General features: G+C 42.8%; 3 protein-coding genes across 12 annotated transcripts in view; 2 read left to right on the forward strand and 1 right to left on the reverse strand.

Moving 5' to 3' along the window:
- The window catches only part of atp8a1 (ATPase phospholipid transporting 8A1), a 109,091-nt gene extending 97,851 nt beyond the window's left edge, over nt 1-11,240 (forward strand). For 5 of the 8 annotated variants that reach the window (XM_086300679.1, XM_086300662.1, XM_086300712.1 and 2 more), the window contains 4 exons: nt 2,476-2,564; nt 2,932-3,024; nt 4,968-5,059; nt 8,765-11,240. In XM_086300679.1, the coding sequence (XP_086156805.1) occupies nt 2,476-2,564; nt 2,932-3,024; nt 4,968-5,059; nt 8,765-8,862 (372 nt within the window). In that variant the 3' untranslated portion in view covers nt 8,863-11,240. Of the gene's footprint in view, nt 1-2,475; nt 2,565-2,931; nt 3,025-4,967; nt 6,184-8,764 lie in introns of all 8 variants that reach the window. The other 3 variants (XR_015130388.1, XM_086300702.1, XR_015130387.1) reach the window with 3 other exon arrangements.
- Nucleotides 11,241-12,563: 1,323 nt separating this feature from the next.
- Nucleotides 12,564-18,441, reverse strand: shisa3 (shisa family member 3). 3 transcript variants are annotated; one of them, XR_015130390.1, is made up of 3 exons: nt 15,715-18,277; nt 13,581-14,367; nt 12,564-13,499 (listed from the first exon to the last, which is right to left on the reverse strand). XR_015130390.1 is itself a non-coding variant. In XM_086300765.1 (3 exons), the coding sequence occupies exons 2-3, from the start codon at nt 15,983-15,985 to the stop codon at nt 13,781-13,783; spliced, it is 858 nt and encodes a 285-aa protein (XP_086156891.1). In that variant the 5' UTR covers nt 15,986-18,060; nt 18,303-18,441; the 3' UTR covers nt 12,564-13,780. The 3 variants fall into 3 exon arrangements, 2 of the variants coding, with proteins under 2 accessions (XP_086156891.1, XP_086156881.1); XM_086300765.1 differs by adding an exon at nt 18,303-18,441 and having other exon boundaries at nt 12,564-14,367; nt 15,715-18,060; XM_086300755.1 differs by having other exon boundaries at nt 12,564-14,367.
- On the forward strand, nt 16,536-27,211 carry bend4 (BEN domain containing 4). Its single transcript, XM_086300730.1, has 7 exons — nt 16,536-16,969; nt 17,324-18,077; nt 21,173-21,757; nt 22,534-22,625; nt 22,786-22,812; nt 22,912-23,152; nt 25,218-27,211. Exons 2-7 carry the CDS (start codon nt 17,621-17,623, stop codon nt 25,448-25,450), a joined length of 1,635 nt encoding a protein of 544 aa, XP_086156856.1. The 5' UTR covers nt 16,536-16,969; nt 17,324-17,620; the 3' UTR covers nt 25,451-27,211.
- The last annotated feature ends 617 nt before the right edge of the window (nt 27,212-27,828 follow it).

Here is a 27,828-nt window from a genome sequence, read left to right on the forward strand (position 1 = left end):
GACAGTGTGACAAGGATGAGTTAGGATGACCATCTCATCGCAACAACCAACCAATTTCTAACCCATTATTAGGAAATGTAGCATGAATTTATCAACCCAACACTGGCGCCGTTGCTGAAACCAAAACAGATTTCATGGACTAGAGGTAAAGCATGCAAAATATATTGTTGTTGTGCTGTTTCAGCAGACACCCTGTTGTATGATTGCCCTCTGTCTATTACCATGACTGGACCACAAGGACATAACCTTAAAAGAAAGAGCAGAGGAAATGCAAACGTGCCATGTAGCATATGATTCACTGCATATTTATCATATAAGGCTGAATACCTCAAACCAAGTTTGACACAGTGTGGCTCAAAGTAAATAACAGCAGTGTTTGCACTGCTCAGCATTTTGTGTGTGTCAACATATGTGTGTGTGTGATTGCTTCTGTGTGTCTAGTCTGTCTGTGTGTGGGTGTGTGGCCACGAGGGGGTCAATGCCTGTCAAAACACACCCTTCCATGCCAGCAGACACTACTGTCTGTCCAGCCAGACAAGTTTATTGGTTTGTCCTAAAAATACAGCCCTGCTCCCCGGACCTCTCTCACCCTGTCCAGCTCCCAGGGGGCCCCTGGAATGAGACATTGCTAGCATCTACCAACTCTGATGGCCCCGCTTGTAGTATTGGAGCCTTTCCAGATGCCTGAAGGCAAACATTTGTTGTTTGCAACTGGTCAGATCTGTTTGGATTTTTAAAATTTGGTGCAAAAATAACAAACTGAGAATGATTAATGCTGTTTGTTTACGTCTGGCATTGCTATGTTGCTTTCTCAGCATGCAGTAGAAATTATTATATCAAATGTCATCATCAGAATAATTGAATTTTAGGGTAAACTTGAGATTGGAAGCATCAGGCCTTTGTGTGTTTACATTGCTCAGATTTAAATACGGAGAAGTATAAATATTGTTCGGTTTGAGAACGACTAAAAGGTTTATTTTTCTAAACTCTTTGATACGTCTCAGGACAGCTTAAACACCCCCATCAAAAGGCACGATACAGCGGATGAAAACAAAAATAATTAAACTGACTTAACACAAAAAAACAGTAAATGTTTCCACCGGGGTGCGTAATTTCAAAATTGATGTGAAAATATCTCGTGCTTCACAGCAATTTTCCCTCATCTTGTGCATTTTCAGCCTCCAGGTGACACAGAAAAGCTCTATTCATCCGTGTCCCATCTCACACTGTAGGGGAAAAAACATTTTTGATTTCCTGTCATTTGGGGTTTCCTCTCCCCCGGTGTTTTGTCAGACATCAAAGTCAATTTGCAGGTAATGGCGAACAGATTAGCTCATTTGAGCAAACCTGAGCGCTTTGATAGTTCTGACACTGATCGGTGTGTATGTGTGTGTATGTGTGTGCGTGCCTGTGCATCCTTAGGGCCATGTCTGTGTCATGTTACAGGAAGGACACTGTCGAGGGGGCCTTAGCAGTTTAAACAAGCGGCGCATTACAATGCAAGGACCGCCAGTTTTGCAGTTTGACATGACAGATAGTCTCACTGCAGTGGGCCAAAGCAAACATCATCCTCACACTCATAGCTTAAAGGTTGTTGCCCCCACCAGAACGACCCACTGCCTTCCCGGCACCCTGGACACAGAAAGTAACCCCATTACTCAAACATGAACATTTCTAACTTACTGTGTTTAAATATCATTTGAAGGATTTATGTGAAAACGGAGGGAATGATTTCTGTCTGAACTTTTATTCAACTCAAAATTTATGATCTGTTGGAGACAATGAACCTTTTTTTTTTTTTTTGCATGTAATGGGGATTTCACATAATTGTCTGGCATTAAGGCCAAACAGTTAATCAAGACAACTATTTGCAAATTATTCTACAATAACAACGACTGTTCGTGCAGCTGTACAAGAAAACATAAGAAATGAGCCAAACATTATAAACTAGCTTTCGGTAACCCATTTAAAGCCGCTGAACAAGACATCTTTAACTGCTTTTGGTTTTCTGGAGTGATAAACTGCCAACATTAAACCTGAACTCACATAATTACATACATTACACTTCATCAACACTCACTTAGATTGAGTGGCTGCTGCAGTCGACGCACCGCAGAAGGCGTTTCTGTGTCTGCGCTGACGCACCGACGGGAGCTCTCAGCACGGCTCACATCTGAGCTGTTTTCCTTTGAAAGAGATACCGCTGTCTAAATAGATCACAGGTACTTCCTCCGCCCTGTGGAGGGGGATGCAAACAAAAACATGGTATCATTTAGTCATGGAGGATTAACCCACACTGAGTCGGTTATTTAGACCCACCTTCTCTCTGTTTCCACAATAAAACCGCTGCTGTTGTTATGTATGTGTTTGGATATGTGGCGCTGTAGAGGATGGTAGTGGTTGTGGAGCTCTTGTGTTTCTATCTGATCTGATTTCTATTGTGTGTGTGTGTGTGTGTGTGTGTGTGTGTGGCAGGCGGACATGATGTTCAATTCAGGGGTCTTCTGGATGGGCCTGTTCTTCATCCCAGTCACCTCGCTGATTTTCGACGTGGCCTACAAAGTGTGAGTCTTCTCCCCGCTCTCCTCGCTCATCATCGCTCTAATGCACATCCAGTTCAGGAAATTCCTGCAGAATCTCTCATATCTCCTGAAGCAATTCCCGCCCAAGTTTTTGTCCAGACTTCCAAACGTTTCTAGCGTTTCCATTCTGCAAGTCGAAATATTGCATTTCTGGTCTGGTTGACATCAGCCTGTTGCAGATTCGAGGTGTCAGGAGCAATTTGTAATGTCAGGGTTTTTATATTTTCTGATTCACTCCGACCAGCTTGAATTGGTCGAACTGGTTTTAAATATCAGCCTGTGGAGGTTCAGTCGTGTTCAGACATCTGCTGTATGATTCTGGTTTTACAAACCTTTGTTTCATTTACAGTGTGAAGAAGGCGTTCTTTAAGACCCTGGTGGATGAGGTGCAGGAGCTGGAGGCGCTATCTAAAGACCCTGGAGCAGTAGTGCATGGAAAGAGGTACTGTTACACCACATTACCGCTCCTCCACTCTTGCCTTTACAGCAGGATTTTGTCTGAAAGTAGATCAAATTTATGTTTAATAAAAAGTAGATGAAAATTTATGTCCCTACAAAAACATTAAGCAGTGAGAAAAGGTGATAAAATCTGTGTAATATTATAATAGTTTAAAAAAAATCTTTTTCTCTAGAAAAGTGTTTGTTTGTGTTTGTATGTGAAGCGAATAAATTGTGCATTATCACTCTCTTTACTGTGCATGTACCACACATGTAGGCGAGGAAGATTTACAGTCTTTGCTCGAGATAAATAAAGTGCTCAGCAGCACTTGTTTTTATATCTTTCTTTGTACCTTGTAGTCTTGGAGTCATTAGACATCCGAGAACATTTATCAATTATCTAAATAATGACACTCGTAATTGTCAGGTTGTAATTCTCACTGGCAATGTCAGATTTTGGCAAGTGATAACACAGAAGTGCCTAAAACCAAGTAAAATGAATGCCCGGCACTAGCCAAAGTCAGTTGCTTCTCCGATCAATACCATATGACGTGAAAACAACAATTCCTTCAAGTGCCAAAAACCAAAATTTCTGTCCTAAAATGACTTTATTTGTTTTGTTGAATGAGTACAGAGCGTTCAAGAAGGTAAAATACTTTGCACTTTGGATCATCAACAACTGCATCTTTGCATTGTTGCTTTTGTGCAACACAATACCTTGTGTTATTTATGCCGTGAAAGAAAATTGGCAGCAAATTTTGCATTCCGGCGATTAAACATTGCAAGCAGGAATATGTATGAAACGTTCTGTCATCAAATTTGCAACTTTGTTTTGATATAAGCGATTAGTCTTTCTTTATTAGCGGATAAAACAACCAGATAACAGCCTTTGTTTTAGCTCATCTATCATATATAAATGACAGATTGGTAGTCTTTGTAACATCGATGCAACTCCTATGAAATCAAATCCTGGGTTAAAGCACTCTTTATTGATTTGTAGTGTTACTCACATGGCTCAGATTAACAGAACGGCAAAATGACGAATTTATGTTGTCTCGGGCTGTCATATCTCCCAACGCTATCGAGACTACATAGTTAATGCCTCGGCTATTATTGCTCTTTTCACAAAATGTGAACCATTCCCCAGAATTTTGAAGATTATCCGGGAGGAAGAGTCATCTCTGTCCTCCCAAATCCCTCAAAATGCTGTTAATACCCCGGTTCTGCTGCCAGCAGTATTCCTGTGTGAAGGAAAGAAATCTTCAAATTGCTGCTAAATTGCAGGAGTTTGACTGTAATGTCAGTAATCGTGTCATTGTCTCGTTTTTGGTTTTGGTTTTTTTTCTCCCCCTCCCAAATACTGAATGTCTCATTTTCGAACAACGGTCCTGCTATATTAAAGCCATACATTATATTTTGTATCAGCTGAAGCAGGTCCGCTCTGCTCTCTCTGGGGCCTGAGTCCGGCAGCAGCCAGCAACACAGAGCAGATCAGTGTGAGATCTGTGGCTGACTGAAAGCGATCCTCCTGCCTGGACGCTATCCCAGACCCAGCAGGCTGCAGACACACACACACGTCCGGATGCGTACAGAAGCAAACGTATAGTGATAACCGCTCAAATATATAAATGAACTTTTGCACGTAATGCTTGTAGGCAGCCACGTGCGTGCACACGCAGACATCTGTTGTTGCAAACATTTGTTAGCTGTACAGGAATGCCTTTTGGCCAAGCTGCTGCTTCAGATATTCCTCTCACAAAATCGCTTTGTTCTTCTGCGTCTGCACAGCAATGTTTCCCTACATGGTGTTTGTACCAGCAGGTATAGCAGTTGGCAGGTCCCTGCACTCTGGAGGGGCTTGGACAGCCTTGATGTATGGGTCATTAAATCTGCCTGTGGTGCTCAGCAGGCTGCTAACACACTGAATATTGCTCTGTGTGTGTGTAGTTTGACAGAGAGAGCCCAGCTCCTGAAGAACGTCTTCAAGAAGAGCACAGTGAGTCTGTACCGGTCTGACTCCATGCAGCAGAACCTGCTCCGTAAGTTACCCTCAAACCTTTTCTTTCTTTGCTTCGTTCTTTCTCATCCTTACTCGAGCTAGCTTAGATTTATTTCCTCCCAAATATGTTCTCTGTCAGGTAGGACAGATCACAGTTCGTAATTCCTCCTCTGACACATGCTACATCTCCAGAGTGTCTTCTCTTTCATCCATTGGGACACAGCAACACTCTGCTCTTTCCACTTCTTTTCACATGTAGTGTAACCAGGTGCAGATCAGTAATCGTGCCTGCAAATGGCCCCAACGTTCCCAATGTCTTGAATTAAACTTGTTTTCCAGTTGAGTTGAACTGCGCATAATATTAAATGTCACTTCTTTTTTCAATCATCTGAAAAGCTATTAGTGAAGTTGCCATTTAAAATTGGCTGTTAGTCTGCTATTAATTTACAGATTCATGGCTTCAGTTCAGTGTATTTGTTTCTCTTATGCTGGACATGAACAGTAAGTCAACATTAACATATCTATAGAAGTAAACTCAGCTGACGTTGACCTTGAAGCCCGTGTGCTTCAAGACTGAATCCACATGCCTGAATTATCCAAATATCAGGTGGTAATGACGGTGAAAATTCATCACACCGTCTTACCGACCCACAAAAAGCCTGTTTACGTGGTGCTTAAGATTTATTAACAATTTTGAAATTTTAAGGTATTGGAAAAGCCGGATAAGAGGCAGAAAACGGATGATAATGAAAAAGTAGCAGAAACTGGTGTGGCAGATTTGCAGTGACTCTCTAAGTGTGGGTTTGTGTTTTGTTCTTTTCTGTCTTTTGTCTGATCAGTTTGTTTTTTGTTTGTCTCATAGGTGGGGATGAGACCGTTGTTGTGTGATACCTTTTTAAATTCATTAATCAAACCTCGCCCTGTTTACACCTCCTGCCCCTCCGTAGCTTCCCGATAGACACCGCTCTTCTTCCTTTTCGTTGTGTACTTCCTGTCCCGCCCCTCGTGTGCCTTCGTGTGTCCTCAGTAGCTCAGTAGAATGAGATAACGATGAAATGATGAAATGTTATTCCTCCCCCACCCCACTATGCACTCGTCACAGCGGGTTCCTTTGAACTTTCCCGCTGGCCTCCAGGTACTGAGCGGGTCATTTGACACCTGAAGGTGAGTCAGGGATCAGAGGTCAGAGGAGATCCTGTAGGAGAGTTTAGCACAGTGCTGCTTTTATGCAGAGGATAAAACTTTTGGGGGAGATGTAAACTCTCATCCTGTGTTTCCTTTTTGTCACGTGATTAATTTTAAGTCTGATGTTGTGGGAAATGTGCTTATTTGAAGCTTGTGGCAGCTCTCATATCTGTCTCTTCACTTGGTGCCTGTTGCTGACAACCATCAAGGCATTGTGCTTTTTAATTCATCTGTAAACTATTTCCAGCTGCTGCACAGTGGACGTAACCACCGTGACGCCACCCACTAGTCCCCTACTGAGGCCTTCATTTTGGCATTTTGGTCATTATGTTGGTTTTTGAAAAGGCAAATTGTCAGAAGTGCGTTAAACACGGTCAAGTTTGAGTTTAGGGACAATTAGTGGTGAGGAGACCGAGCAGAGTGCTTCACCCTCACCTCACTGGATGGGTGAGTTCTCTAAAGATTCACCTCCAGCACCGGTGTAATGTCAAAGTGGAAAATATATAGTGCATCCTGAAAGTATTCACAGCGCTTCCACATTTTGACATGGTACAACCTTAGATGGATTCATTCTTTTTTGCAGAACTTTGTAAGCTCTATTAACTTCTTTGAGATCCAGAGATGCTCAGACATTCACAGAGGGGTCCCAAAGCCACATTGTAGTCTTGGCTTTGTGCTCAGGGTCTTTGTCTGGTTGAAAGATGAACCTTCATCCCAGTCCCAGGTCCACAGTGCTCTGGAGCAGGTTATCATCAAGGACGTCTCTGCACATTGCTGTATTGATCTTCCCCTCAATCCTGACTGGTCCTCACAGCATGATGCTGCCACCACCATGCTTCCCTGTAAGGACGGTATTGGCTAGGTGATGAGCGGTGCCAGGTTTCCTCCGGACATGGCGCTTGGCATTCAGGCCATAGAGTTCAATCATTGTTTCATCAGACCAGAGAATTTGCTTCTAATGGTCTGAGAGTCCATCATTTGGCAAAGTCCTGGTTGGTGGAGTTCTGTTTTTTTCTTGTGGAAGGTTCTTTTCTCTCCACACAGCAATGCTGGAGCTCTTTCGGAGCAACCACATTGGTCGGGCTAAAGCCCTTCTGCTCGTTCACATTGGCCGAGGGGCCAGCTCTAGGAAGTGTCCCAGCCTCAATGCAATCCTGTCTTAGGATGTACAAACAATTCCTTGGACTTTATAGCTTGCTTTGTGCTCTGATATGGACTATCCACTATGATTGTATATATTATAGACAGACGTGTGCATTTCCAAATCATGTTCAATCAACTGAATTTACCACAGGTGGTCTTCAGTCAAGTTGTAGAAACATCTGAGAGATGATCAGTGCAAACAAGATACACCTGATGTAATCTGTGAGTGCCATGGCAAAGGCTGTGCATGCTTATATACATGTTACGTTTTTGCCTTTTAGCTTAAAAACATTTCAAGAATTTCGGGCAAACTTTATTTCACTGCATCGTTTTGGATTGCGTGTAGAATTTTGAGGTGAAAATGATCCTTTTTTGGAATGATGTGACAAAATGTGGAACAAGTGGAGCTCTGTGAATACTTTCCTGTTAACAGGCTATAAATTTGGGCCGTTTAAAGAGGAATGATTCGCGTTTGAGTTTAGAACAGCAGCTGACTTCATTTTCAGCCCTGGAGGTTTCCAGAGGTTCCTGGTCACAACGTAGGAAACAACTTAGAAACTGTTTATCGTGCCTTGCAGAAATCTAAACAGATATTTACCACAGTGACTCTAATGTGAGAGAAGCTCAAATTGGAGCTGGCTACAGCCAGAAGCTTCTTAACTCAGCATAAAGACTGCAAACAGGATCCAAAGCTTGCCTGGCAGACAGGTCAGATGTCATGTCGTTGGGCCTTGGTCACACAGAGACCAGTGTTCCAACCTGTGGCAAACACAGGTTGGAACAGATTGCAGGGGTCACCTTTATCTGCATTTTTCAAGTTTCATTACCAGCTGGAAGTTGATTGAGTAGTTGGCACGTGATTGCAGAGAAAGCAGGGTCTTCCATACAAGCTGACAGGACCTGGGACAAACTGTTAGCAATCAAAGCAAACACAAGGAAGTTTTCCATTTTGGGCTGTATATCTCTTTGCAAACAGTTTCCCTTAGCAACTGCCAATACCTTCTAGCAACCACTTGCCAACCAGTCAGGGAAAAACCATTTTGCCTTGAAGTCTGTGGTTGTCAGGTTACACCAAGTAGTTTCTAGGTGTGTGTGCTTGTATGTTCCACGGGGCAGGAGAGATGATTTTCTTTTTGTTTGGTTATCAGATTGATAAAAGCCAGCGTCTTCATCAGGATCTAACATCACTTTAAGTCTATATTGGTTGTAGCCGAGCTAACAATGCAGACGTGAGGCCTGTACTGATTTTCAGCAAGAAAGCAACCATAAGCATATTTCCCAAATTTTAAGACTTTAGATTTTGTTTGTTGATTCATGTGTCTCATATGTGTGTTTTTTTTATGTATATATATGTTTTAATTCAATGAATTACTGATCTGTACAGCCTTTGTTTGAATTTTATTCATTATGTTCACAGATGGCTACGCCTTCTCTCAAGATGAGAACGGAGTGGTGTCTCAGTCCGAGGTCATCAGAGCGTACGACACCACCAAGCAGAGGACCAACACGTGGTGAGGCGTCGGCCTTCTTGTTCACGGCCGGCCTGCTCGGAGCCACGGCGGCCGTTTCCAGTGGCGATATTTGAAGCTTAACGGGGAGAAGCGGTGGTGTGTGCGTGTGCCTCCGGCGCTGAGGGGAAGGGGGGTTTGGAAAGAGACAGAAGAAAGGGACATTGTGTCGTCTTTGGAAAAAAGGGATTTAAAAGAAAAAAACAAGGAACAAAACAAGTCACGTTCACTGTCAGCTGTAGTTGTGTGTCGCGCAGACATGATACGAGCACTGTGCTTTCTTAGCAGTCTGTGGTCTGAAGTTCTTCACTGTTCGTTTGTCTCCTTTCTGTTGATTTGAGCCAAAAGCCTAAAAATCCTTTTAGTAAATCGAAATCAAACACCGGACAGCGATTGGTTTCAGACGCTTTTGCACTCGTGAAAGATTGCCAAGGAGCAGTCGTATATACAATCGTCCAAGTACTAGTGAATCTGAGAAAAAACCTTAAAGCAAATGTAATTAAACTCCTGTGTGTGTCCAGCGCGACACAGACCACATCAGAGCAGATGTTTGGACATGTTCGTTTTGTTTTTGCACTCGAGGAAGCATCTGTTGTGTGAAGCCTTACATTTTATTATGCCTTTTCTTTCCGTCGGTTTCTTTTCAAATGCATTTTATACACATGTAGATACTGTGCCTCGTTCTTGCCTCTTCATTTATTTATGTTTTTTCTGAAGAAGTTGCCTCCTGCAACCTACCGTAGTCCTGTGTCCACCGTTTTCGCAGCAGACGTATTGCTCTCGACTTAAAATTGCATTCCACGCATCCGCTCCCGTTTCAACAATCACAACGGTGCCTACGTCAAACTGTTCCCTCTTAGAAGAAACAGATCGCTTAGACCAGTGCGCCGCACACACACCTACTGTCTCCCCACCACAGAATTGCACTCCTACAATGTGAAAACTACAGATTTGTTCCTGCAGAGGTGAAGAGGAGGCTCTCTGATGGGTTTTTCGTTGAAGCTTACAGTGGCAGCAGTGGTTCCCTTCAAATGGAGATTTTATCCCTCTAACATAAGTGCCATTAGCTTAAGGGAGAGAGAGAGAGAGAGATTAGCCAGGAAACTCCACGACAGTATCAAAACTGCTCTGTCTCTATAGTTATTTTGTGGATTTGTATTTTTATATTGGAGACGTATGAATTTTGCATCGACCGGCTTTGTAATGAATCGTCTGTAACGTTTCGTTTTTTCTTCCTCGGATGAACTGCGGGATAGATTAGACGTGACGAGGAAACCGAGCTTTCTTAAATGTCTTGTTATTATTAATATTAATATTGTTACAGCTTGATTTATTTATAATTGACTAATGTCTGTGTGATTGCTTTCTTCTCCCTATGGGAGATCAGATTTCTGATGGTGCGAGTGTGTGTATACGTGTGTGTCGGTTTTTTGCTTGCATGTGCATGTGCCGTACGAGTGTGTGTGGGTGCGTGTGTGTGTGTACCTCTACTGTGGATAATTTCTGTGTATGCACTGCATGTCTGTGTCCTCTATGAAAGACTGGGAGGTTTCTGGCACCTCAGTCCTCCTGGTGTGTTTCTTTTATTGTATATTTGTGTGCGCGCGCGTGTGTAGTGACGCTTGCTCAAGTTGTCCGTCTGCACGACTCCAGGTATAGCTATGGTGTACTAACGTGTGCCGATGCATGGCCTGTATGGGAACGCGAGGCTGCCGGCGTGCGGGTGTTCGCGGTGAAACGCTCGACCTCGACTGTGAGAGTTTCTGACGCACCGCTCGCTTCGACAGATGTTTGCACAATGCACTCGATGTACCTTTCCAGTTGTGGATATCTGGTATTTTCTGGTTTCGGTGTAGATTTCTCTTGAGTGTACACGTTTGTGACCTTTTTTCCACGCAGTGTACCTCCTGCTTTACAGGAAAGCTCATTTGTGTTTTGTGTTTCTGATTATTTTTCTCTGCTGGTCTTTGGCGTGAAAACTTAATCGGCTGTCATCTTGTCAGAAACTTTCCAAACAGCAGAATGTGGTTGTCGTCGTTGTGGAAGGTTTGGACTTTTGCTTTCTTCTCTTTCTTTTCTTCCCAGAAAACATAAAACACACGTCGTTGTCTGTGAAGGTCGTGGGCTGCATGAATGGAAAACAAAAACTGTTCTCCGAAGTGTTAACCGTACTACTTTACTTCTCCCTCAAGTGTTGATCACTTTACGAAAGCGGAAACAAAAAAGGCGCACCTTCTAACTTTTCTTTTCGATGATTCGTTTCCTTTCTGTCTTTTTGGTCGATGATTGTTCTGCATGTTGGGACTGCAAACTTATAAGTGTTGTCTTTACTGCCACGAAGGACTACTGAAATAAACTTTACAATCACTGACGAACAATGTGGAAGTCTGTTATTGCTTTTGTGTTATTTGCAAATTTGTAATCAGCGTGTGTGGCGACAAACTGGAGAGAAAATCCAAACAGGAAAAGGAGGGACGGCCATCGGCCTGCGAGCACGACAAACAAATTATATCAATAGACTTCTCATTTGTTATGATTGCGGGGTTTACTCGAACTTCTCGTGTGATCCCACACAGGCTAAGTCCTGTTTGGCTTTTCAAATTCTTATTGTTATAATCAAGGTCCAAAAACCTCCCTTCATTAGTTGATTGACAGAACATTTTTTTATACATAAACACTAACAATTCTCTGGTTACAGCTTCTAAATGTGGGTTTATTATTGTAAACTGTAACAGGATATCGTTGCATTTTTGCACGATGATCATTGGAAGCGTTGTAAGACGCCGGCCTAAGCCTTCATTTCTGTGACTGCTTTGCTATTTGCAGATATTTTACGGACTGAAAAACAAACAAATAAATAAAACATTAGTGTGGGGAGATTAGGTAATGAAATAAATACCGGGTACGTCTGAACTATAATTATTTTTTCAAGCTGGAGAGTGCAAGCTTTTGCTGTTGGTTGATGAGGTGACACCTGTGGTTACTGGTGGTGGGAGCAAGTGTGATTTTATTACATTCAGAAGAGGGTTTTTTGAGCAGCTGCTTTTTTCTACATTTTCTGTACAACTGCTATCGACACCAGGACTCTACTAGACTCTACTAGACTCTACTAGAGTGACTTTACATGTTTCATTGTTTAAAATGGTCTTTATGTATCTTATACTGGAGGGTAACCCCTCAGTTTACACGACTGAAAGCCAGTTTTCTCAAATAGGTTTGAGTAGCAGGTGGGTTGGGATGCTGCCGACTGGAGATGCCAATATTAACCCTTTAAAGCCTGAACCATGAAATAAATGCCAAGAAATTCTAATCTTTTGAAGATGGAGTGTTTATTAAACCCTCATTATTTTAAATTAATTAAAAATACTTTGAATATATTTCTGTTAATTGTGATTTATTGCTTAAAAACGTATTGTACAGTTGTTAAAGGATTAAGAAAATCCCCTCTCAAAACATCATACAGAGCCAGGGATTACTTGTATATGCTTGGACAAGTTTAATGGCGATATCTGTAATGTTAACTGTGTATTTGTGGTGCATCTGTTAAAAATATAATAAAGCAGAAGTCTACAAAGATCTACAGAAGTCTGGTGGTTTAAAAAAAAGTCAGAGGATTCAAAAGTTTAGGCCCTGAGAACAAATACAAAACTTGAATTGTTATAAAATCCACACGATTGTTTTAAATAAAAACATTCACTGTGTGGAGAATTGGGTTCCTACCTTCAAGGATAACTTGGAAAAGAAGTCGGAAACTTTTCTGAGCCTGGCAAAAACAGAGGATTCGATGTATCCAAAAGGTTTAGGAAATATCATGAAGACATGTTCGTGACTTCTGTTTTCCTTTCATAAGCAGAAGGTGATACAGAGGTTTGAACTGACAGCTGCAAGTTCAAACAAGACAGGATGGAGGTAACACTCCAACAGACGTTATTCATGAGAGCCGTATTCTGTGATAAAAGACTTAACGGATACCTGAACGCAGCAGCAAACATCCTGAAGCCGAACAGCTTTCGGGTTTCGTGACAAACCGGTTGCCAAGTGTGTTTCACAGTCAGGTAGCCGGGTAACAGAGCAGTCTTTGTGGAGGTTTTTCCATATCTGCTGGTGCAACCCAAACCTCTATTTCTGGGGTGAGTTGTTTTTAACACTGTGACCACGCCATGCTCATTGAGCACTGACAATGACTGATCTCAGCGCTGCATTCCTGCTGTGAAGTCTGGCGCGAGAATGAGCGACAGGTAGGGAGATGATGTGCCGGCCTGACCTCTCCGGTTTCCTTTTTGTCTCAGTGATGATGATGATGATGATGAAGCCCCGTCTTTCTGGACAAAACTGTTACTTAATAAGCTTTACATCAAACAGCACACAAGTTACTATGAGACAACATTTATTTGCTGAAGTTTAAGCAATCAATCAATCAGAAGAGCTGTAAAATCCTTTATATAACATAACATTTCCTCCAAAATAAAACGTCTCTCATTCCCAAGTCCTTCCGATTGTCAGAAAAAGGAATTCTCTGGTTTCCCAAGTCTGTTATACCTCTGTTAATGCTTAGCAGAATCTGGTGACGGCAACATCTGTTTTTCAGGAAGATCGCTGATACATTTCCATCTTGAAACGTCAACAAATGGAAACCATGGAGATCTGTTCACAAAGTAAAAGTGCATACATTTTACAAATGGTGTCAGATCTGCTGATGTGTCCTGTGCTGCAGACAGGGAGTACCTCGGGCCATGCTGGTCAACCACAGCAGCTCTGTCACGCTTTGTGCCTACCCTCCAGCAACTCGCTCTGCGGCCAATTGGCCGGGCCTCATGCAGAGCTTCTCTGGCACCAGCCTCGTCTGGTGTGTTTCTGTCTGTGACAGGTCGCATCCTGCCCACTAAAAATTGTGTAATCCTCTATTTCCCGTGCTGAGAGCCCTGTCAGCTCTGTCCAAAGTCAGCGAAGCCCTTGGTTGCCGCGAAGGCGTCAGGCTGCAGAGGGAAGAAGTACTGCTGGGGAAGAAGGAAGCTGGTGTTCTGGGACGAGTGAGTGGCCATCGGGGGCTGATGGAGCTGCAACTGGGTGTGGGATGAAGGCAGCGGGTGCTGGATCCCTCCTGCCATGGGTGCTGGTGGGGATGTGTAAGGGGGAGGTGGAAGAAGAGTCTGTGGGGTCTGGGTGGGAGTGGAGGCTGACGATGAGACGGTGGCTGATACCAGGCAGCCATGCTGCTGCTGCCCCTGACCTCCGAGAGAAAACCTCCGCATGGAGCTACCTCCTCCGGCTGAACTGGAGCTGGTGGTAGCCGTGCTGGACTGCCGCGATGGGGCTCGCAGGCTTGGGGGAGCCGTGGTAAGGATCATGGGGATCGTTTCCCCCTGGCAGCTGCGTAAAGAGAAGCGAATGGGCTGCTGGGTCGGCTGCTTGGGCCTGAGACACGTGCAGCAGTAGACAGCCACCAGTGAGCCAACTATGATAAAGGCGATGAAGATGCTCCCCACCATCAGGAAGGGCACGTAGATGGGCTCTGTGGGGAAGGAAACACGGGCAATTTTTAAAAAACAAATCTGTAATATTAAACCATTTATCATACATTTCATCAGTGACATCAGCTTATTTGGGTTTAACACAACTTACTATGTAATGTGCATACACCAGCCTCAAAATGTTTGCATAAGAGGAAATAAAGTCAGCAGCTCCATTACAAAGTCCTTATAAGTTTCACATAAAGTCTTACCTTGTGATAAACTAAGAAGCATGACTGTAGCTGTTAATAGTGGGAAAAATTGTGCTAAACGTTTCTAATCATGACATCTCTTTTAGGTTCTCCACAACGTTACGAACAAACAAAAGTCACATTCCTGCTGAAAACACAAACATCTCAAGTTACGCTTCATGAAGCCTTTTCACCAAAGAAATCCACATTAGTGTTTATTTATTTTTAAATGGGAAAACTGGGAAATTGTGAGCATACGATCCACTCAATTAAAGGCTTATAAGCTTATCCGTTGGGGAAATTTAAAGAAAACTGATAGACTGACCTGCTGTTGGGGGAGGTTTTAACACTCAAACGCCTCATAAAGAAGCCACAGAAAGGACTCGCCGTCTCCTGATGTTGTGATTACTTTAGTTTAGAAATGAGTGAGCTGTCAAAGCTAATGTGCTTTATTTCTGGGCAGCATAATAGACCTGTCTGTGTGAGAAGGGTTACACTCTTCAAAACATTCCTGGACTGCAAACCTGCGCCGCTTGATCAAATTTCCAACTAATTTCTGCTTACAAATTTTTGACAGGAATTTGTTTAAAGAGGTTTTAGCGGAGTGACTGGCGGGGTGGGTCATCGAAAACGTGTCCAGGTTTCCACTTTGCACTGATAATAATTTGGAGTGTGATGGAAACTGAAGGGAGCTGGATAAGAGCAGGTGGAACCTTAATGCTTCAAACAGCAAAGGATGTAAACCTCATATAAGAAAGCTGCAGTGGAAAAAGGTCTTACAAAACGCATTTTATACTCATTTCATATTTGAAATTCATATCAGAGTGCATTAGTGTCCTTCAGCAAAGGCACCGAACCTCTGAGTGCTCTGTGCTGTCTTAATTGTTCAGCTGACCTCTGACCTCTCTAGGAGGATCCGCTATAACTTAAATAGGCAAGTCCTTCTCACAGCGTCTCCGTGTTTACCTTTTAAACACTACAGGGTTAAATAAAGTAAACTGAGAGTTTAGTCATGTGTGTTTTTCTCCATTCAACGAATTAAACTCTAATAAATTTGGATTTTTCTGAGGTCTTGCTTAAATTACGCACATGACGAAGACCCGAGGAAATCGACACCACAATCTTGGACCTAAATTAGCTTAAAATCAATGAACCTACGCGCTGCAAACTCGGTGTTATCCACCTCCCTGTCGTTGGTGCAGATGCCCTGGTCCAGCCGTGCGTCCGCTGCGGCGCAGCAGTAGCGCAGCGCGCAGGAGCCGCAGCAAACTGTGGCGTCCATAGTGTCAAAATCCTCCGGACACTGGAAACCCTCGTGATAATTTCCATTTGAGTCCAGCCACCCGTGGCAGTACTCTCCCTGAGCATCCGATATCCTGAGATTCCAGGTCAGATATCCCAGCAGCAGGCAGCTCAACAGGCGCACCATCCCGACGAGCCGCTGGGGTTCACGTTCCCTGCGTCCAGTGGGCTTCAGCTCAGAGCCTCAGTCCAAGTTTACACACTTTTCATTTGTGTTAATTCACCAAAAAAGAAGCTAAACGATTGGATCCTAAGACGTGAAGTTAGGTCACCGTCATCTTCCCAGCGCTGGAATCGCTCTCAGTCTGCAGCTGCTCAAAGAGGGGGGGAATCCTTAATTGAATGCTCTCCGGGTTTCTTTTAAAAATCTCATTACGGAACTTCACTCTCATTCAAACGGGCTTCAATCACCAGCTGATGCTGAACAACTTGCTTTGGAGTGTCGCTCCAAACTCTCCCGTAACGCGCCTGTGCGTTAAAGTGTGAGCAGAAGTTGTGCGCCCACCTCACTGCAGTTTTGCTGTTTTTGTGGTTGGGGCTGGGGATGTGGGGGGGGACTAAGCGCGCACGCAACCTCTATTAACCGGACGTTGGGGATCACGTGGTGCAGAGGGAGCCCGGCGTGACTCTAAACGCTTCATTCCAATAAAGCCGCTCAAACAAGGCGCACGAGCTGGGCCACGCTTGTGTTCCAACTCTGCGGCTGTGCTTTAAAACAGGTGAACGCGGAGATATGTGACTCCAGCTTTGCTCGTCAGCATTTTATGTTGCAGTGCTGCACACAGATGAGCGTTTTAATTCTTCTTATTCCAGCAGCTTCTAGCAGCTGCCGAGCCTTTCTCATTTTATCATTCACCTCACGTGTAATTATCACGGCCACGTTCGCCCTGCTGTTGTTTCATATTAGAGAGAAGTAAGAAGAAGTCTCCGCTAAAAGCAGAGAAAAACAGGTCCGTCTATTAAAAGCTCCGTTAAAAGGTATCGAGGCGGCGCCCCCGCGTGGCGCTGCGAACTTTTAGCCCCGTGGGCTGTTGGACAGCTGCTGGCCTGCCTTTGACGGACATCAGGTGAAGGGACTAAAATGATCACAGACACGTGATTTTGTTTCCCAGTGAGTAGGTGTGCGGCTGGCAGTGCCCTTCAGCTTACCTGTTTATTGTAATCAGCAGTCGGGTCAAATCAGGGACAGTGATTGGGCCAATAATGCTTTCTTTACATTCTCATTTATCAACTCATTCGTTTTTATTTGTTAGTAATTTTCCATTTCAATTTAAAAAAACAATACTTTGATATTGTCTTTTGGCCTGTTTGATTTTTGCCCTCAGGTTCGGTTATGTGTGGAAACATTTTCCTTCCATCTATGCCCGCGCTTTGAGCTCAGTAGCAAAATGGCCTCTGCCTTTTCTTCCTTTCTCCATTCTGTTTCATTATTTATTTATTTCTCTCTCTTTTTTCAAATTTTCAGATTGTAGGCTAACTGCTACAGCGCCCCGTTGTTCTCGCTGAGGATGTTGGCTACAAAAGGAGGCAGCCAGTGGCGCACAAGTCCCGCCTGTATTTCCCTCTGGAGGAGTCTCGGTATCGGCGCCCCCGACTGGGGATTGGAGCGGCGACTTGTCAGTAAATTAGCCCACCCTTCACAGTGTTTGTGAGGGAAATCGAGACAGTGACGGTCTGATCCCTCGCTTATCAGCTGCCTGTCACACCAGCACGCTAAGACACCGACCCGCAGCCATCCGCCGCGCTGTGACACCTGGCCGGTATGGAGGGAGAGATGCAGCCCGCAGATGAAGGGCCGTGCGCCCCGAAGATGTGCCGACAGCAGCGAGGTCCGTACAGCACCCTAAAAACCTTCCAGAGCAAGCGCTCTGCGGGCAAGTCGCGCTTTGACCGGTCCGCTGTGGTCGAGATGCCCCTGTTTGGAGACGGGCATCATTTCACTTTTCACCCCGAACAGCCTCATCCTTTCCAGCCGCACCATCATCAGCAACAGCGTCTGCAGCAGCTCCACCAAACCGGCGTTTCTATCAGCAGCAGCCAGCAGCATCACCGGACGACTCAGCAGCAGCAGCAACGTTTCCCATGTGAGACCAGGCCCAGCAGCAGGGTTCCGACATCCACCTCAGCGGCAGCATCTCTCGGTAGCCAGCAGCGGCACGGCAGCAGCGGCGGAGCAGAGCCCAGATTTTCTCCGGACTGCACCTACGGTATCAGCACAGGTGGGTTTTAAACTTGCCCAGAGTGTGGCACGAAAGTCACTTCTCTTAACGTCTAGGATATTCAGACTTTTACAGTCGTTGAGTCCAGATTAGTGAAACGCTGGAACAGTTGTTTTTCTTTCTTTTGGTTCGCCTCTTAGATGAATGAGTGCAAAGCTTCCAGAGTCAATAAACTTAAGGGTTGCAGGCAAAAAGCCAACATGTCTTTTGTTTGTCTCACATCACCTTCATGTTTTTGTTCCCATTTCTTGCTCCTGTCAGCAGTGATTGATGTGCTGTTGTGATGAGAGCAGTCATGATTGAATCTCTAGTGTGCATGTGCTAAAAATTACACCGGGTAATCTGTCTCCTGTTGTAACACATTGTTCCCTGCTCATTTTCTTCTCAGCTGCTGTTCATTAGAGGGGTGCACAGGAAGAAATGTGTTCCCCATGTGGAGGGCGGGTCCATGGGAACCAGCATTAAGATGAAAGCAATGAACCTAACCCTGGCATTACCAAGATTAAATATTAGACATCTCATCCCTTAATCAGATAATAATCTCGTTATCACTGCTGGCAGCAAAGACTCAATTTGCTGCTGCTTATTGTTGCTTTGGAGACAATCAAGTGCTCAGCCAGAGCTCCGGTCTCACTGCAAGCCCTGTATTAACTAACTTAGATGTGAAATGGCAAATTTGTGCATCAGGTAGGGCATATTTAACTTTTAAGTGATCGTTTATCTTTGACCAGCTCGCATCTGTGAAACCTGGGTCTCTTTGTTGTTTGCATCTATTTTGGCATGCACATGATCCTGATATCACTAATGAAACAGTCACATAAAACTGTGTTTCCCCTGCTCTAGTGAATCAGCCTATAATACACAAGATGTATCGTCCAATCAGAGCTAAAGCGTGCCATGCATTTCTTGCTGATAATGACACATCAAAGTGCTTCTATCTACACCACAGAAACAACTTAATGTTCCTCTTATGGCTCGGAAAAAGAAGAAACTTGATGTCCTTTCTTTCACCGGAGGGCCTGGGATTCAGCAATCAGTTCAGCACACAATAACACAAATTGCATTGAAAAGCCTCTCCCAAAGAGTTGTGATTAAAATAAATGGGTCTCATAAATTTTCCCTCTGCCGACCGTGTTGTTTTTAATGAAATTTTATGAGACTCTCAGCTCGCAGTGCCACGGAATTGGTGAGAGAAGGAGACGAGAGTGGGGGCGGGGTGCACGGTGAAGGCGAATGATATCAGATACATCTCGACGGGTAAACAGAGACGGCACGCATATTAATAAATGCGACACATCTGCGCCAGGCTGATAGACACGTCTGAGCGAGTGGGAACGCAGCAATGGCCGCCTAGAATTCATTTTGTGTGTGTGTGTGTGTGTGTGTGTGTGTGGCCAGTGGACTCATAATCATTACAGAGAGGTGTGTGTGAGATCATCTCATTAGGACGTGCCTAGACTACCAGGGAAACTATCCACTGAGGCTTGTTTCTGGACAATAGCTCCATGCTCATTTTGTGAAACTGTGACTTTAGAGTTTATTGACATCTGAATAAATCTGTATAATCAAGCTGACATTTCCATGAGCAGAGGAGCCAAGTGTCTGCTGCTCTACTGGAACACTTTGCCACAATAAGACGTGGCAGAGAGCAAAAGAGAGCAAAGAGTAAAGGCAGGCGGAAAGAGTACAAACTACAACCCCAAGAAACCCAATGCACACAATCACTCATGTTGTTGCCAGAACTGTAGCAGCTTAGAGCCTCATGTTTCAGCACTGGTGAAAAGTACAATATGTTTCATCAGGTAAGAACCTCAAACCTGATTTTACAAGCGAGGGTTCCTGCTTCAGTGCATTTCAGAACTTGGACATCTGTCAGCAGAAGTTATTGGTTACTCTGCTGTTTAAGACTTCAGCTAAAAAAACAAACACGAAGCCAAACTGAAGATTAAACCAGGGGGCTTTACACAGCATGTCGCTTTAGCTGAGGCATCGTCCTGTTTTAGGTTTCTATGCAATTCAAGCAAAACCATTTCCCTCTAAACACCTTCGTGTTATGGATGTATTAGTTAGATCCACCAATTTGGAGAGAGAACACAGGAGACACAGATGCAACGTAAAACAATATAGATATACTTATTTTCTTCTTATTGCATCAGGTAGAACCATCCCTATTCTGACAGCTGACCTTTTAAAACCAGACAGTTTCTCTACATTTATCCCTCCTTCTGGATCAGATGTCATCAACTCAGCTGCCTCTAGTTTGTCTTTCAGGCATTTATGTTTCCTGTACCCAGGCAGACCCTGTATAGGTGACACCAGAGTGAAGATGTAAGACCACACGCCCTTTCATCAAATTTAAAGTAGCAAACACAGACCTCGCTGTAATAAGGAGAGGTGATCAAATCTGTCTCACACAGTGCAAGAAGATCAGATTCTTAAACTCAGGCACAACAATGCTTTGTTTAAAATCTTACTAAGAGAAGTGAAATCACAGAAATCTGTGAGTTATACTGTCCTGGCTTCACTAATGCTGCATGTCACACCGTACATGACATTATTAGATTGTTCACATTTTGGAGGGATTTTACAGTTGTAGCTTTTCAAGGTGTTTTAATAATTGCAGCACTTAAACTGTTTAGTCCACTGGTTCGTCACGCAACGTTTGATACAGGAAGTGTAAAGTGTGCTCATCTCTGAGGTATGAATGGTGTAGGCTATACTTTGCATGTGTGTCTCCTGAAGGATTACTGCTGCACAGCGGAAAAGCCAGATAGAAGCCAACAAAGAAATTATTTCAAGCCTCAAACTCCTCAAGGACTTGTCTGCAGCTTTTGAGCTTATCACTACATCCTCAGCAGTGACTTGAGTTTGCTCACTTGTCCTGAAATCCTGTCACTGTAGGACTGTCTGCCTGTGTTAACTGATTGCATTGGTTAGTGGGTCAGCAGGGAGCATGTGAAAAAAGCCAAAAGCTCCAGCGAGTCTTATAAATGGACCTTGAGGGCAATGTTTGCTTGAGTGACTCTGCAAACACAAGCAGCTCATCTTAAATCCAATGACTGGCTGCTAATGTGAATGTCTGTTGTCTGCTTCAGAGAACCGTCTCATCTTAGATGCCTTCGCCCAGCAGTGCAGCCGAGTCCTCAGCCTCCTCAACAATGGGCGTCTCCTGGAGCCCTCCTCCTCCTCCTCCTCCATCACCTCTAACATTAAGCTGGAAGACGGGCCAGGGGACACTCAGGGGCTTCATTGCTCCTCACAGGGGAAGTCTAAATCCGAGGAGAGCTCTTCCACCACAGACCCTGAGGAGGAGGCTCAACAAAGCCATTTGAACCAACAACAGACCTCTGCAGTTCTCCGCATCTTCACAGACTCCCTGCAGAACTATCTGCTCTCAGGACCTCAACAACAGCACCAGCAGCAGCAACATCTGTCTGCTAGTCTGGAGGACGAGCAGTGCCCGGCACCTGAGTCTGGTTCAGGAGTGTCTCCTCCAAGACACAACCTGGGAGGATGGGGCTCCCCGACTCCATCAGAATCATACGGCCACCCCTCGTCCACGCTGCCTGAGGAGGAGGAGGAGGAGAACTGCTGTCCTCGCTGCCTGGAATTAGAGCAGGAGGTGTTGTCTCTGCAGCAGGAGAACGAGGAGCTCCGCAACAAGTTGGAGAACATCCCAGGTGCAGTAATAACAGCCAGGACACAGTGATGACTGCTTTAATCCTCACTCAACTGGGGACAGGAAATCTCTTCATCCCACAAATCTTTTTTTTATATGCTGCCATCTGACTTTTGATTTCATGTGCACGGCATTAATCGGTACCGATGATACACATCAATGCTATTTACAAAGCGTGTTATCGAGGGCTTCTGGGTAGTTGGTTTGCTTTATACGCTTATCTACTCGTATACACGTAACATGCATAGCATTTGTGTTGACATCATCACTGGAAGGACAGCAGAATCAAAGTCGGATTCTGATATAAACATTTAAAGTCCATGTAGTCAAATCCATACGTGTCATCTTTCTTACAGCGTTTATATGAGTGTTTGTTTTCATCTGTGAAAAATACTGAGCACAAAATGTGCTTGTGAGATCAACAAATTATTAGGAAGTGCTTCATTTTCTTCCTCATGCTTTTGCAATCTAAATGCATCCCACAGTTTAAAAAGTGTGTTCAAAGCATCTATTTTTGTTAACTTGTCTGCTCTCCCCAAAGCATCCTGAGCTCCCTGTTGTCACACTAGCCTAGTTTGCACTAAAACAACTTATTTTAACTGCACATAAAATTCTGTGTACAGTGTCTGATCGGGAAAAACCAGGTTGTAAAGATTTGTTAAAAAGGAAGAAAACATAGCAGGGTGTCAGTGTTTAAATGCAGCAGATGGGTTGTTCTTTGCTGCGATTTTGACCCTGGGCTTCTCTTTATGGTAACGTTCGCTTGTTTTTACACAGTTCCCTGTCAAAATGTTCTTGACTACTTCAAGACTGTTCTCGAGTTCCACAACCAGCTGGCCCAGCCGATGCCAGAGGAGCAGCTCACAGAGGTGAGGAAGCAGCCCCCTCTTCATTATTCAGAGCAGATGTCATCAGTAGCATATCTTAAGGTGGGGAAATATCACATCAGGTCAACAGTGCATTAGAAATGTCTTCATGCGGATAACTGTGAATGTAAGTGATGTGAAATTAAAAGCTCTGTCTATACAGGAAGAAGAGCGGCAAACAGTCTTTGAGGTTTGTGTCTTAACTTCTTGTTTGTTTGTTTTTAATTACATGATAGAAATGTCATGGAAAGCAACATCTTTCGTTTTCTCCTCCTCCTCCTCCTCACAGGGCAGTAAACAGCTCCTGGAGAACTATCCGCTCTTCATCACCAATAAGCAGTGGGACGAAGCTGTCAACTCCTCTAAGAAAGATGGCAGACGGCTGCTGCGCTATCTGATTCGCTATGTCTTCACCACAGATGAGCTTAAGTTCTCCTGTGGTTTAGGCAAAAGGAAGCGGTCAGTCCACTCAGGAGAGGCAGGCCTGGAAAGACGACCACTCAACCCTGTTAAAGTCAGCTGCCTCAGAGGTAAAACTACAAAACATTATAGTTCAAGACATATTTTAAATAGGAGGAAAACATTACAGGTTATTACTGTTTAAATACAGAAGATGTGGCCAGTTTCTATTTACGGGTCTATTTGCTCAAAAGGTCTTTTTACAAATTGCTTCACTCAAGGCTTGAATCAAGTGTGTGAAATATCCTGAGACCTTTATTGACACAGTTGTATGACTTTTAATTATAAAATATGTTATTAGTGTTGCTTGATTGCCATAAGTGGCTTTCTCATTAGAGTGCTCCACTTCTTTAAACCACTGACAGACCTTAAAAGCAGCAGCAGCTATCTACAGTCTAAGATCTGATACATATGGGGTTTGTGGTCATGTGATGCAGATTATAGCAGCTTAAATTAAAGTTGTCTTAACTCCGGTTGCTAGGCAAAACCAGGAAAGTTTATGTGCGTTGCTATTTACATCTTACACCCAGAAAGCATTCAGATCCCTTCACATTTTGCTCTGGATTTAGTTTTAATGGATAAAAGTGCCCTTGTCCTCATGTTTGCCTTGTGGCAGTGTGGATGGTGGAACCTTACACACATGGGTTTGCTTTTCCGAAACTGTCCCATACGTTCATTTTGCCACATATGGACTCCAATCAAGGTTAATTAGCTCCTTAAGTCGTTGCCTTTTTTAATTCGATTTCCACCTGAAAAAACATCCCTGACTTTCATCGGTGAAAGCTCAAAGCTGTGAGGACTAAACGAGCAACTGTGGGAGAATTTTGAAATTTGAATTTTCTGCATACTCATTTCTCACTGTATACAAAATGTTATGTGACCGCAGTGAAGCACAACAATGCTATATCCATTTAGACTTTTGAACATTGAGTTGAAATCTATACGGCTGTGTGTGGTAGAAGGGATTCTAATAAACTGGATGCATCTGCTTATCTTAGAGAGCCACAGCAAAGAGTCACACTACTTGTAAATGAAGGATTTCAGTTTATGCTTTTAGTAAGTTTGCAAAAAAGAAACTTGAAACACATTTTTGTGTCTTTTTGGTTATTTGAGCATAGACTGATGACAGAAAGTGGGCATTTTTAACCATTTAAAATTCAATACAGTGGCTTGGGTCTAAAAATGTTATTCAATAGACGGACAGATAGTATTTAGCAAAATAAAATACATCTCTGGATATGAAACACAAACTCATGATGGTGTAAATAAATCTTTATAAGTTTCAAAGGGGATAGGTAAAAGTCTAACACTTACCGTTATAAAAACAACCAAACAGAAAACTGAGCTTTATACGAGCTACCGTCATTCTCATGGCTACAGTTATATGTGCGTTACAATAATAATGGAGTGTAACAGCTAGATGAGCAATATTCCCTGAATGAAGCAGAAAAACCAAACCACTTATTTACCGATTTAATCCATCCTCATAGCAGGAGTCTGTAATGAGTTTTTTTGTTCTGTTTTACTCTTGTATAGTATTAAAACTAATGTAAATATTACATTTTTAATATAGTTGATATGTGGCTTCCAGCATAGTTTAATATTTATTATCAACCATGGAAATTTAATTTGTATTTTTTAAATTCAATATTATTTATCATAATCATCTCACTGCTATAGATCCAGCAGTTTCCAAATATCATATATTTAGTTTTACTTAAGTTAAATATTAATTTGTTATTATCAACCCAGATTTTTAATGTATTTAATTTTTACATTCTGAAGTTGTTCCAAGTCATTACCACAGCACCTTAGCCTGTTGTTATCTGTTGTTTGTAATGTTCTTCTAATTTTACGCATATTATTCATGTTCAAAATGAACTTCAGTGGTCCTAACACAGATCCCTGAGGAACTCCACGTCGCAGTTTTAAATTGTGAGTCGATATCAGTCGATCATCAAAGATTGAACTTTTTTGGTTATTTCCTTCCTCTTTTGAGCTAAACACCCAAACACCACCCAGTAAGCCCAGGATGTCCTCTGTTTAGCACATCCTGTCTTAGTAAGGTAGCTCAAATAAGTTGAAAGGTACAGACCAAAAAAAAAAATTAATTTTTTAAATTCCTAATCTTGCCAGAGTTTATCCGGATGCACTGTGCTTCAAACCCAGACTGGTGGATGCCCTCTGAGGAGCAGATCAACAAAGTGTTCAGCGATGCCGTCGGTCACGCTCGTCAGGGCCGAGCAGTCGGCACCTTTTTGGGCAGCAGCGGCAGCAGCACCAGCAGCCTGTACATGGACGGCTTTGACGGACATCTTTCACAGGATGAACTGTATTTAAAAAGCTGCCAGAACGGTCAGTCGGATTGAAGTTTAAGGAGAAGTTAAAGACAAATGCCTGAAATGTAGCTGTACAACAACATATCCCAAAACTCTGACCTTGTCACTTTACACAGTGAAGAAAACATTCCAGAAGACGTTTAACATATAGACTACAGTCCTCCTTTTCAAATAGTTTTATAGTTTTCCCCATTTTTATACCTAAACCCTTTGTTTAGTGAAAATTGGACTCTTGGAGGTTTTAAATTGAACAGGTTGAGTCTTCCATATGCTCCTTTTTTAAAGTTTGAGCAGTTACATCACTGCCAGTGGAAAGAAGTCACTTCAAGGAGGCTGATTTCTTTTTCTTTTCTTTGTTTTTACTTGTTTTTTTACAATCTACATGTGCATTTAGAGTTCATATGGAAGTTATTTATGTTAATGACCCAGTTAGAGACTTGTATGTATGTACCATTGACACCACTTATAAACTTTACCATGGAAAGTAGCACTTAATATATATTTTTTGTCACTGGTGAAGCACCTTTACTTGCAGCCCTTCAACAGGAGTGCCTCTGAGAAAATCATGTTTTGTTATTTGTAGTTTTGCACTTTGAATCTCTTTATTTTTCCCTCATTTAATGGAAGGAAAAGTGCATTTAAAAAGAGAAAAGTTTGTGAAATGACTTTGAATCCAGCCTCCTTTGGCTGGAAAATGTTTCAGTCAATGCTGCGTTGCTCCTAATCTTCATGTTAGGAAGAATACCGCAAGTTAATCAAAAGCACTATATTGGAAATTGCTAAAATGTAAAAAGTCAGTTTGGTTTTGACCCAACTTCCATTTTTGGCTTGTAAGAATTCCTCACGTCTGCAGAGGACACATGACATTTCTTGTTTGAATTACTGTGTGTAGCAGTGATATAATACTGATGTTTTTTCCACATAATAAACAAAAATTGCAGATTTAAGGAAAAAATGGAAGCCTGGGAAATGTTAATCAGGCTGTATCTTTTTATTTGAATGTTTGCATTTTTTACATCAATGTTTTTTTTCCTTTGCATTCTGAAAATTTGGAATTCAGCTAAAAGAGAATTTGCGGTATTTCGCGAGCATTCCCTTATTACAGTGTTGCCGTACTCGAGCATTTCATGTCGGCATTGATCAAGACATCTGGTTTAAGGCAGCTGCCATATAATAATGCCTTAAACTCGTTTGGAGACCACCACAGTGTAAAGTGTTAAAGATGTGTGTCAGAAATCCTGTAATGTGTTTCGTTTGTGTGTCGGTCTAAAGTTTCTTTAAACGTCAATCCAAGTGGAAAAAATGTGATCACTTCATCGTTTTCCTGCAACTTCTCCAATTTGCACCTTTAAGTGTCTTACTGTAGGCAAGGCAATCCTAAAGTGAGAAGTCCACGTGCAGGATTCAACCACTTTTATTCTTTTGTGCTTATTTGACGCTCATTGACTTCACCTCATGACACTGTTTTCTGCGTTTGAATGTACCAGATTTCTTAGGTCAGTCCGCCAAGTTGACAGTGCTGTGTAAATGTGTAATATAAAGTACAGTTATTGTGTGAGGTGTCTTTGAAATACCACTTCTCCCTCTTTAAAAAGCCAAGTAGAAAAGTGCCACAGAAACCTTAAACCAGTCGGATTCTGTTGTTGTGTTGCTGTTCTGAATGTGAGCGTTGGTTTGTATTTACTCCTTTACCCTCAAAGTGGCTGTTATCAACACTGTGAAACATCAGTTGGGTTTTTACAGATATAGTTTCTGTTGTTTTTTATTTATAATAAATAAAATAATACCTGAATCCTATCTCTCTATGAAACAGTATTATCTTTGTGACATTAAAGTTTGTCAAATCCATTTTCTAATAGAGTGATCCATCTGCTGGATTAATACTGTATGTACTTGTTAAAGACGGCCTTTTGTGCCGGCTTAAAAACATCATCATAGCTAATCTGAAGAAAAAGAGAGGATGACAGGATGTGTTGTGTGCTTGTGCACAGCAAAACCAATGTGTGATTAATTAATAATCTAGGTAGGGAATGAAGGCAGGGTGGGCAGGTAATTTTTCCAAAGTGTCAGGTGAGAATCTAGGGAACCACGTCAGCTGTCATTGACTGTATGGCAGAAATGTCCTTTTAGTCCGTTTAGGTGTTTGCCAGGTGACTTCATATCATCTTATTACACCAGATATATCATAACATTCATGTTTTGTTTTAAATTTCTTTGCTGTCAAATTAAAATATCCTTTCCTAAGGTGGGGGACGTTGAAGTTCATAAACTTCAGACTTACTCAGCAAGGAAGCAAAAAAACCTCCTTGGACAGTCACGAACATTTGGCTATTGTTAAACAGCCTATATGTGATTCAATGGTTTATTGTAGCTTAAGGGACATGATCACCTAACGTAATATTATATTA

The sequence above is a fragment of the Aulonocara sp. 'chitande type north' Nkhata Bay genome, linkage group LG2 (assembly GCF_057382095.1).
Source record: "Aulonocara sp. 'chitande type north' Nkhata Bay isolate Kocher_YH1m ecotype deep benthic linkage group LG2, A_spYH_male_GT1.1, whole genome shotgun sequence".
Lineage (NCBI taxonomy): Eukaryota > Metazoa > Chordata > Actinopteri > Cichliformes > Cichlidae > Aulonocara > Aulonocara sp. 'chitande type north' Nkhata Bay.